Genomic DNA, 12344 nt, shown 5'->3' with positions numbered 1-12344 from the left:
ATTGTTTCGGTAGGGTTTGCTTTCCTGATACTAATTGTAACACAGTTTTCATCTCTCGTGGTCAGTGGTAGACTCCTCCATGCCTGGCAGAGCCAGGAGCCTGCTTTTGCTTCCAGCATCTGTACAGAGGCGCCTGGTGCAGACTTGATGACTAACCTTTGTTTGGGACTCTAAGCCTGCAGTGTTGACAGGCGAGCTTCTTTGGTGATGAGATGAGTAAGAAGAAACACTGTTCCTCCTGCAGACCCTGCCCATCCCCTTCCCTTCCTGCTAGGCCACCCTCCAGCTTCTTACAATTATTTTGGAAAGTTTTCACTTTCTGTCAACACTTTGGCAGGTGGGCATGCTGCCTTGCTCCCCCTAGCCCATGCGTGCACCTTTCTTCTTTTAGGTATATCCTGACATTCTCAGTCTGATAAAGTCATGTCTCCTTTGTGATGCCATGCGTTCCAAGGGTTTGTAGTCAAAAGATGTGCTGCTCAGAGCACATGATTAGGAATTCAACAGAAAATGTATGTCTTCAGTAGTAGATACACAGTGGAAAATAGACAGGCCCATTTCTTAGTATGGTAAATATAATTGTTTTTGATGAACTTGCATTGTCTCTCTGAGATCAGAGACCACAGAATTATTGTATTATTTCCATAGTATTGTAAAAAGCTGACTTCAGTTTTTTCCCCTAGGTTGTTGGTGATTCAACCATCTTTAAAGTTCTTCAGTCCAACATTCAGCACGTGCAGCTCTATGAAAATCCTGTCCTCCAGGAGAAAGCCTTGGCTTGTATCCCAGTCAATGAACTCAAAAGAAAATCTCAAGAAAAACTATTCAGAGCTAGAAAGTTAGATAAAGGTAGCGGCTTCCATAATGATTTACTGCTTATCATGCATCATTGCTAGATAGTAGTGCCTTTAGTTATGTGTTGCACACTATACATGAGTAACCAGACCTATATGGATGTGTAAGAAATAAACAATAATGGACATATATTTGCTTTTTTAAAAAGTATTCTGTAGTAACGGTAATGTGGAAATGTTCCTATCCTGGCCTTTTAGACATACAGTTCATTGCTGTCGAGTCCTTTTCTGCTGCTGCATGGCCTTTATCACCACCCTCCTCTTGTGTATGGAGTGGGAAATCTACCCTTAAATGCTAACGCCCTGCCCTTCCCTGACCCCCAGCTACGGGCAGTCACTGTCTCCGAGCCTGGCAGCTCTCCTGCATGCGAGTGCTTTGTGCTTGGCTCGCTTGCTTTAGTGTAGCGTCTTCAAGGCTTGCTCCTGGTACAGCACGCTGTAGAGCTGTCTTCTGTGGGAGAGAGATGATGACCCATTGTGCGTACATCCATGTCCTGCCTGTCTGGTCACCCATTGGTGGACACTTGTGTTGCTTTCATGTTTAACTCTTATGCTGCTGGGAAAAATGGATGAACAGATACCATTTTGAGGCCTAGGAGGCCTAGTTATAATTATTTGGTATTTTAACTTGAAAGTGCTAATATGCTCATTTTAATTCTTTTTTAGAGAAATTACCAAATTTTTTCACAGTTGTTGTACCTTTTTATATTTTTTTTTTGCTTTCTCAAGTCAGTGGTGCACAGGATTTCAGTTCTTACCTCCAGTAGCAGCTACTCACTACATATATTTACATGTACATATATGTGTTATATATTTATACTTAATATTCATATATAAAACATTTATAATGCTATATATAATTATATAAAACATAAAATATTTTATATTATGCATTATATATAATAACCATGTTGATAGGGTGACGTAGCATCTCAGTTGTGATTTACCTTTCCAATAATGTCGAATGTCTTTCAATGGGCATTTGTATATCATCCTTGAAAAATGTCTATTTAACATTTCTCTTAAAAGTGTTTTTATTCTGGATATGCATTTTTATTATATATATTTTTGGTAAATGTATGTTTTTGGGGAAGGTAGAATTTTATGAAATATACAGCAAGTATTATTTGAATGCACTGTTTTTTACTGTGCTACAGATTGAACCCATTGTCTTCTATCTGTTAAACAAGTGGTTCTCTGTGGAACTCCACCCATACTCTTTAGTTTTTAAAACAGGGTCTGTGTGTAGCTTGGGGCTGGCGCTGCCTTCATGATCTTACTGCATCTGCATCTCAAGTGCTAGGAGGACAGGCATGCTCCACTACGTCTAGCTTTAGTGACACAGAATTCATCCCTGCTATTCATCCTATTGTTATTAGATATCATTTATTGGTACAGAATAATTTCACAACAGTTGGCTCTGTATAAGCTGGGATTGCTACTTACACTGAGCAAACCCCTCTACCTCTGTTTGGAAATAAGAGTAATTAAAAAACAAACAAGGGGTTGGGGATTTAGCTCAGTGGTAGAGCGCTTGCCTAGCAAGCACAAGGCCCTGGGTTCGGTCCTCAGCTCCAAAAAAAATAAATAAATAAATAAAATAAATAAAAACCAAATGAATTAGTACATTTAAACAGCCCAGAGAAATCGGTTTCATCTTCACAATCATTGGTTAGCATTAATAGTCTTAGGGTTTTGGTTGTTAATATTTTGTGGCTATAGGGTTTTGCTTTTTTACGTGATTGATTTTTATCCAGTCATCTTATTGTTCGGCACTATGTTTTTTAGGGCGCTGTATATTTGAGGAAACTGATTGCCATGCCTTATAATAGCATTTTTATATCTTCCGAGTCCTAGTCACTTGGGTACACGGCAGGCATCCTGTGAAAGGCTGCCTTTCTTCTCTCCATAGTGGTGGGGCTGGCGGTCATTTCACTGTCCTACACTGTGATTGTGAGTACTCAAGGCAACAAGGCAATGCTGTTGTATTTTAGATCAAGAATAGAAAATGGAATGTTCTTTTTTAACCTTAATCTGTTCTTTCCCTGTGCTCTTTATTTCTTGATGTAAAACTAAGTTTCTAACATGTATCGTTTTCTTTTTTCCTATTCTGAGGTGTGAGATATATAAGTGTTTTGACTACCATTCTATTTCTGAGTAACTACACTCCCATCTCCATAGGACTCCCCCCTCCCCACCCCACACCCCCCGCAGACTGAGGCTGGCACCCAGGGCCTTCAGCAAACTAGACAAATTGACTATACCGTACCTCAGCCCTGAGAGGACTGTTACCTGCTGGAACAAGGCTAAGGAAGATGCTGACAATTGAATATGACGATGTCATGATTGTTGTACTAGAAAACATTAAATTATTGAGGAAAACTTAAAATTCTCTCTTAGTCAATCAATCCTTGGTCCCTCCATATGGTGCAGTTCTTCAAAATTTGTTTTACCAAGTAGATCTATGGAGAAAATAGTTTAATTTGTTTATACAAAATTTTTCATCTCACATACATTCAGTTCCTTCCTAGCTTGCGTTTTCATATCAGGGACATACATGGGTCTCTGTAGCCTGCTATAGAACAGACATATGTAGCCACTCTACTACACGCACATTTAATCTCCACACTTCCCCGCGCAGGGCCTAGGATGACTGTCTGTGTGCTGAATGCCACCCACTGAGGGGCTCATGAAATCACTCCTGTTCATTGCCAATGACTTGTGCTGTTGTCTCACAGAAAGAGTATTTCTCCTTCTGATATTGATGTAATTTTAATTGGGTGGCTAGTAGTGTCACTGATTTATAGGACAGTTTTATGTGTTCCAGATTGATACTTTGCTTTGCTAGACACGTCAGAATTTTACTACTCCCTACCTCAATGTTCTTTGTATCTTCTGAAACTCAGAAGTTTTAAATAACATAATTTTTCCATTATTGAATTTATATTTCTGGTTGTATCTTGCTTTTAAGAAAACCTTCCCAGGCTGGGGAAGTGGTTCAGGACTAAAGGAAGTGCTTGCCACACAAGAATGAATTCTGAATTTGAGTTCCCAGAGTTCACACAAAAGACTGATGTAGAGATATATCTGTAATCTGCACTCCTACAGGAAGATGGGGGATGGAGACAGGGGACTACCAGATGCTCAGTTATTCTGAATTTACAAGTAACAAAAAGAGATGCTGACTCAACCAGTGTTGAAGGCAAGGATCAACACCAGAGCTTGTCTGCTGTGTACCATGGCACATCCATACACATGCCCATCACATGCACACACTAACACGGCTTTCTGGGGTCCAGTTATAAACATGGTATCTTATAACTCTTAACTGGTGTAGTACTCTAGAGAAAGACAGACTTCTTAAGTAAATGTATGAACAGTATCAAATATCTAGGTAACTACTTGTCTCAACCTAACGGGTGGTCCATTCTCTTAAAATTTCTTTAACATGACAGTTTTGTCTTGGTGTTTTTTTTTTTTTATTTAGTGTGTTTGTTTTGGTTTTGAGCTGCTGTTTTCCTGTATATCTATGCTAACCTGGACTGCTTCTTACCTCAGTCTCCTGAGTGCTTGAGATTACAGGCCTGCATCATCACATGCAGTGCCAACTTTATTAAATGCCATTTATTCACTTTTAAACTATCTTTTGACTGATACAGAAGACCTGTGTCAAAAAGAATAAAGAAGTTTGTCTTTCAGTACACTTTCTTGTTTCATTGATTTTTTTATATAGTAATATGATATTTGATTATTAAAAATTGGTAAGTTCATTTATACATGCACTAAGAAAACCAAGCTATTTAATAAACATGCACATTATCACAATGTGCATTAGTCTTAGAGTAAATAGATTCATAGGAATGTGCATGTGTATCATAATTCATTTTACCATTGGTTTTGTTTTACAATACACACATATACGTTTTTTAAAAGTTAAAGTTAGTTTGGGTGGTGGTTCATCCTTAGAACTAAAATTTAAAAGTATAGTTTATCAAAAGTTAACTCACACAAGCAGACTTCAGTGATGCCAGTGATACTCATGAAACTGAAGCAAATATAAAGATGCTGTAGTGTTGGTGTCAGTGGCCTAGCTCTTCTTTATGAGGAGAGCAACGGGACAGCATTGACAGCCAAGTGCAACAAACAGAGCCTTTTCAGTGCGTCCGGAAAGACCTTTCAGTACAGCATGTTTTGTTTTGTTTCTAATGTTTTGTTTTTGAATACACTTTTAATTACTTCATGTCTAGACAAGTTGAGATTTTTTTTAAACAACTTAATGTAAATTTACTCCTTGATTCTAAAAGAGTAATTTAAGTGCATTGCAAAAACCTATTACTAAACAGCTTAAATGACTTTCTTAAAAAACAATTTTGAAGATATCCCATTATATCAGCATTCCTATTGAATACTATTTCAAATACCTGTGACTACCATCAAACGTATTAGATTTTGACATTACACTATGTCTTTCCTTCATAGATATTTTTATTTCTTTTAATAACAAAACATTAAATGTAGAGCCTGAGGGCTGGTAGGATAGGCCTATGGGTTAAGGTGTTTGCCTCCAAGCCTGATGACTTGAGTTCAGTTCCCAGAGACCACATGATAGAAGGAAAGCACTAACTCTGGAAACTGTCCTCTTGTCTTCATACACATGCAGAGCCACCCTACCCCAAGCAATTAGATGTGAAGTGTATGTGCAGGAAGGGGTAGGAGGGGCTGACAAGATAACTCAGCAAGGTGAGCTACTTGTCCCCGTCCTAATAAGCTGAGGATTTTCTGAGGACCCACAGAGTAGGAGAACGGATTCTCACAAGTTGTCCGCTGCCCTTCATACAAGTGTCCTGTGACACACAGGAGCATACACACACATGCATGCACATACATCCATGAGTAAATGTAATTTTTAAAATAGATAGGAGATGGTGTTTTATTGATAAATTGGGCAAAATCCTTTGTGCCATGCGTACTCGCTGGGGCTGTTTTGTACATTCTAGATATGCTTGTGTATCTGTCTTTTGGTATGCATATCCATGGATAAATTCTATTACACAGTAGAAGCACTGATTTAAAACAAAAGTAGATAGCAGAGAACATTGTCTGCTCTTACAGAGGACCAGGCCATGATTCCTAGTACCCAGATAGAAGCTTACAACCTTCTGTAAGTCCAGTCCTATGGGATCTGATCCCGTTTCTGCCCTCCAAGGGTACTAGGCATATCTGGACACGCATAGCAAGACACCCCTACACATAAAATAAATCTTTAAAAACTAACAGCATGATATTTATTGTATCTGGTACTCAGACTTCCACCTATGATTCTCTTATCATATTTACCTGTGTATATACCCAGCAAATTTAATATGGCCAAAATTAATATTTTGTTTCATAGTGCTGGTGACAAAACTCTGGACCTTGCACATATCAAGCAGGTAAAATACCACTTAAGCTGTGTTTTTCAAAATCGTATTTTCTATCACCCTTGTGTTTTATGGGTTGATTCTAGGTTGACCCCCCCTGCCCGCATTCCTTGAGACCATGTCACTCTGTTCATTTGCATAGCAGAGACCACAGGGATTCCTTCTGCTCTAACTGCACTCACACAGCTTACTGTGTGTGTTAGCACCGTTCACAGCATCTGACATCGCTCCTTGCATATTTGTGAAAGCTTTTATCATCTTATGCTTTCATATGTTTCTGCTCCCAATCTGAGTATAGAACGTTTTGGATTTTGTGGGCTTTAAACCTTAACTGGTTCTCTTCTAACTTCCAAGGTACTAAAGTAAGTGATGAGGATTTTCTTCTACTGGAGCTCCTACACTGGTTTAAAGAGGAGTTTTTCCACTGGGTGAATAACGTTGTGTGCAGCAGATGTGGCAGAGAGACTAGATCTAGAGATGAGGCCTTGCCGCCCAATGATGATGAGCTGAAGTGGGGCGCCAAGAATGTGGAGGATCATTACTGTGATGCCTGCCAGTTGAGCAACCGCTTCCCAAGGTGGGTGCCTGCAAAGTGAGGTGGGCGTCTCTCAGTGGGACAGGTAACAGGGATTTATTATCAAATTAGACTTTTACTCTCCATTTTAACTGGACTTGATATTTCTTTAGGACAGAGGTCTACAGACGAGAGTGGCAGTCTAGAGCAGCCACATCCACATTCTCTGGTTTTCTTAGGACACAACCCACTGACTTACTAGTCCTGTGACAGTTTTCTGACTGCAAGAGTTGCTGAATACTGATGACTGTAAGACTAAAGATCAAAATATTTACTGCCTGGTTTTCTCTGTCTTTTCTGTCTCTCTCTCATGTGTATGTATCTATGTCTTGTGTAGCCAGGCTGTCCTGGAACTTCTGATTTTTCTGCCTCCACTTGTTGAGTGCTAAGATTGTATGCGTGTATCACAGTGTATCCAGTGCTGGGGACTGAACTTCTAGCTTTGTGCATGTTAAGCAGGCACTTGACCAACTGAGCTGATCTCCAGTCCTTACTGCCTCCTTTTATGCAGTTTGTTGACTCCTATTCTAAGGCATACATTTCTACATATATTCATAGCATTTTAAAGTATGAAAGTGCTGTGGTCTACAGTGACAGTATTAGTGATAGTGACACCATTATAAAAGTAAAATAGTGCTATCTTTAATCGTAAGATTCAGGGGTAAAAGTAACTATAAGGGCAGAAGTTGTTTTAACCAGGACTGCCTCTGTCCCAGCCTCTCATATCCATCTCAGTCTCTGCATTTTTCTTGTTTTGTTGATTGGTTTTGTTTTTTGAGACTGAGTCCTGCTGTGTAGCTCAGTTATCCTCCTACATACCAAGATTACACATGTGTACCACTAAACCTGAATATTTTAAACTTGGGAAATTAAAAATTTTCAGTTTACTGTTTTCAACCTTTAGTTTATAAGCATAGTTAGGAAGTTTAGTTTTATTGCACAACAGAAAAGATGGCACGCGTTTGAAAAGCCTGTTCTGTTGGAGTTTAGCACTCAGCTTGTCCTAATGTGGAACCAGCCCTACATTATACATGAAAGAACATTATAATACCTGATGCTTGTATAAGCACAAAACACTCACCAGCCCTTCTCAGTGCAGAGTGAAAATCTCAGTGCTCTCTATTCTTATGGTACATTAGTAACTGAAATGACTTTTGAGAGAATACTTCAGATGTCTTGCTCGTAAACTTTAGCAAGCATTTTTAAGTGTGTCCAGAAAATTAATCAAAATCATTATTAAGAAGAAAACTGGAATTTATACTAAGTTACAATCTCATAAGCAGAGTGAGAAGTCCAGCTGTGTTTACAGCCAGGAAGAATGAAGTCTTGTTCAACCACTTCTACCTTAGGCCCTGAAGACAGGTGTCTAGCGAGCCCCAGAAATCCTGTCTCCCTCACCCACAGCTTTGGGATTACAAGTATGCATGGTCACACCCAGCTTTTTACATGAGTACTGGGTCCAAAGTCGGGTCCTTATTTTTCAACAGAAAGTGTTCCTAAGCACTGAGCGAGCCGTCTCTCCAGCCCTACTCCCCCCAGCCCTACTTTTGGTTTTCATGTTTGGAGGCAGTGTCTCATGTAGCACAGGCTGGCCTTGAATGACTGAATTCCCAGTCTCCTCCCTCCAAAGCCCTGGATTATACTTGCACAATACCATGACATCTTTTCTGGTGATAGGAACTAAGAGTTCACGTATGATAGGCAAGTACCCTAAAACTGAGCTGAATCCCTGCTCCTGCCCCTGCCCCTGCCCCTGCCCCTGCCCCGAGCCCCCTGCCCCCTGCCCCTGCCCCCTGCCCCTGCCCCTGCCCCTACCCCTGCCCCAAGCTAAAAATCCATTGAGAAATTTCTAAAGATAATTACACAGTAAGCGTATTTACTTGCAAGAGAACCATTGAAGATCTTAATCACAGTTTTTAGAAAACCTGCCCATCTAAATATTTTTAGAAACCAGTCAAGATGAAAATTATTCCCTCCAGCCATTCTCCTATGTCTTAGCTGTTACATGGCTGTTTTACTGATTCTGCTTGTGTTGGTATGGATAGGCTAATCAGTGCACTTAGCTCTTTGAAGTGGTAGCATCCATTTTTAATTAAGACTAAAACTGACTGCATATACTGAACTACACTCACTGAAGACAGTTCCACCTTTTAAGCATGATTCACAAAGACTAGCACAGTGCCTTGTATAGACCATGTACTTTTATCAATATTTTAAAATAGGAAACTAAAAATTATGAAAATCATGGTTGGTGTTTTAGAGTACAAGTGATGTAAATTCCTTAAAAATTGGATTTTAATCATGAATCACATCTGTTGTCTTTGTTGTTTTTTTTTAAACCAGATATAACAACCCAGAGAAACTTTTGGAAACAAGATGTGGACGCTGTGGTGAATGGGCCAATTGTTTTACGCTATGCTGCCGTGCATTAGGGTTTGAAGCTCGATATGTGTGGGATTACACAGGTACAGCCTGGGTAGGAGAGAGAAAGAGACTAGAGAAGAAGTGGGCTTTGTAAACTTCTTTTTCTCACATCCCCTGAGTTTTCTGTTAGCCTTCTGTAAGGTAACAGCAGTACCAGCCTCAACAGGCATTTTCGAGACTCTGTAACACTTATAACACAGCTGCCCCATTCCCAGTACCTGGATTCTATCCTATTGGTGACATTAGCAGTGGCCCTGTTCTGTGTGTATGGAAATGTGTGTAGTAACATGCTGTCCTGTCATGTTTAAAGGATTGCTGTAGGTGACGTAGTAAGCCTATACTACATTCTACAGGCATGGAGGATAACCTTGGTGTTGGACTTGGTCTTCATTTAGAAACAACTCATGTCAGGTCCGTGTTGAAGGTCACTTTCCCTGTTCCAGGGTTTTCTTTGTTTTTACTGTTGTCTTTATTTTTATTTTTTTTTTATTTTTTTTATTCGATCTATTTCTTTACTTACATTTCAAATGTTATTCCCTTTCCCGGTTTCCTGTCCATAAACCACCCCATCCCCTCCCCTCCCCCGTATGGGTATTCCCCCTATCCATCCTCCTTACTGCCACCCCCCAACATTCCCCTGCACTCGGGGTCCAACCTTGGCAGGACCAAGGGCTTCCCCTTCCACTGGTGCCCCAACAAGGCTATTCTTTGCTACATATACAGTTGGACCCCTGGGTCAGTCCATGTCTAGTCTTTGGGTGATGGTTTAGTCCCTGGGAGCTCTGGTTGGTTGGCATTGTTGTTCTTATGGGATTGCAAACTCCTTCAACTCTTTCAATCCTTCCTCTAATTCCCCCAACGGGGTCCTATTCTCAGTTAGATGGTTTGCTGCTGGCATTGACCTCTGTATTGGACATGCTCTGGATGTGTCTCTCAGGAGAGATCTATATCCAGTCCCTTTCAGCATGCATTTTTTAGCTTCATCAATCTTATCTAGTTTTGGTGGTTGTATATATATGGGCCACATGTGGGGCAGGCTCTGAATGGCCATTCTTTGAGTCGCTGCTCTAAACTTTGCTTCCATATCCCCTCCTATGGATATTTTTTTTCCCTTTTAAGAAGGAGTGGGAGCATTCGCATTTTGGTCATCCCTCTTGAGTTTCATGTGTTCTGTTCATCTAGGGTAATTCGAGCATTTGGGCTAATAGCCACTTATCAATGAGTGCATACCATGTGTATTTTTCTGTGATTGGGTTACCTCACTCAGGATGATATTTTCCAGTTCCATCCATTTGCCTATGAATTTCATGTAGCCATTGCTTTTGATAGCTGAGTAATATTCCATTGTGTAGATGTACCACATTTTCTGTATCCAGTCCTCTCTTGAAGGGAATCTGGGATATTTCCAGCTTCTGGGTATTATAAATAAGGCTGCTATGAACATAGTGGAGCACGTGTCTTTGTTGTATGTTGGAGCATCTTTTGGGTATATGCCCAGGAGAGGTATAGTTGGGTCCTCAGGTAGTGGAATGTCCAATTTTCTAAGGAACCTCTAGACTGATTTCCATGTTGTTTTAGAATTAGATGAAATCTTCAGCTAGCAGTCTTCTCTCAGAGTCAAATACAGAGCCTCAAGCACTCAAGAGGGGTTAAGGCAGGAGGATTGAAACCAACCTGGGTATACATTCACCTACTGATAAGATTCAGTTTCAAAACTAAATATAGACAGTGAATAACCAGATACTCTGTTAGGCCTCCTTCTGGGTCCGGAAAGGTTGTTGTTTCAAAAGTCACATCCATTCCTTCACAGCCTGGTGGTTTAGATGCTCTTCTGAAAGCTTTGCCTGCCTTAGCGTCACAGCACACATCATTTTTAATTAAGACTTAGACTGACTACATTTTAAATACAAATACTCTACAATTATGTGTGCCACAAAATGTTCTTGCTAATTAACTAAATTTTAAAAATTATAAATTAGTCTATTATGTGATTCTTAGAGGATTACTTACAGTTATTGGAAGTCACTCTTGTTTTATAAACTTAACTTCTATTTCCCTTTTCTTTCTCTTCTCCCACCTGCGTAGACCATGTTTGGACAGAAGTCTATTCTCCATCTCAGCAGCGGTGGCTGCATTGTGATGCATGTGAGGATGTCTGCGACAAACCTCTTCTTTATGAAATAGGATGGGGAAAGAAGCTCTCCTATATCATAGCATTCTCTAAAGATGAGGTAGGACCTCGGAGAATACAGACCTTCAAAGCGTGTTTGCCATGTGGCCACATGTATTCCAGTGCTCTTTCATCTGTCATTTGTAAATATCACGAAGTCACTAGAATCAGTGTTTCCCCTGTGGGTATCCGTGGGATGTTTGTATCCATTTACCTGTGGGGGACATATGGGTGAGTTTAGTTTTTAAAGTTGAATTAAGCTACAGCAAACGTTCAGGTATATGCTTGCTTTTTCTCTTTGCCTAGGAGTGGAGTGGCTGGGATGTTGTCAAATTATTTTGCGAAGCAGTGGCACCATTTTACTTTCTTACCAGCAGTATATGAGACTTGCTAGTTTCTCCATATCCTTGCCAAAATTTAATGTAGCTTTACTTTCTAAATTGAGCCCTGCCCGTGAGAGATAGTTGTGCTTTCCAAATGTTCTCCCCAACAGCAGTGTCCCGGAGCATGTGATGGTTTCACTTTCCAAACCCATGTCCCTTCTGAGTTTTGAGGTTTCTTTTTATGTCCTTATGTAAGTTGTTTTTTAGAATTCTGTGTTGTTAATATTTGCCTCGTGTGTTCTAAATGGTGAAAGAGAAGAAATCAGCAGTCAAGTTTAGAATGTTCTTGTAAAGATTTTTCCTTTTCATGTTGTATCGAAAAAAGTTTTGCCTGCTTCATGATAATGATTTTCTCCTGTTTTCTTTTTAGAGCTTTTTATATTTTAGTTAGTTGTAACTTATTTTGAGCATCTATATTAATGAACTGCCCTGGTGTAGGTGGCTGAGGACACTGGAATTTTCCCTTTACTTATCCTCTCTGTCAGAAGTCAGTTCTGTAATAGTACAGTAACAAGGGTA

General features: G+C 39.9%; 1 protein-coding gene across 8 annotated transcripts in view; it reads left to right on the top strand.

The window, feature by feature from the left end:
* Ngly1 (N-glycanase 1) overlaps positions 1-12344 on the top strand; it is a 50865-nt gene that overhangs the window by 21080 nt on the left and 17441 nt on the right. For all 8 annotated transcript variants that reach the window (XM_087586005.1, XM_087586001.1, XM_087586000.1 and 5 more), the window contains 4 exon segments: positions 684-849; positions 6629-6851; positions 9192-9313; positions 11358-11503. In XM_087586005.1, coding sequence (XP_087442131.1) covers positions 684-849; positions 6629-6851; positions 9192-9313; positions 11358-11503 — 657 coding nt within the window.

Source organism: Rattus norvegicus, chromosome 15, assembly GCF_021556685.1.
Source record: "Rattus norvegicus strain SHRSP/BbbUtx chromosome 15, alternate assembly SHRSP_T2T, whole genome shotgun sequence".
Taxonomy (NCBI): domain Eukaryota; kingdom Metazoa; phylum Chordata; class Mammalia; order Rodentia; family Muridae; genus Rattus; species Rattus norvegicus.
The sequence above is the reverse complement of the archived record's forward strand: the minus strand, read 5'-3'. Positions and strand labels throughout refer to the sequence as shown.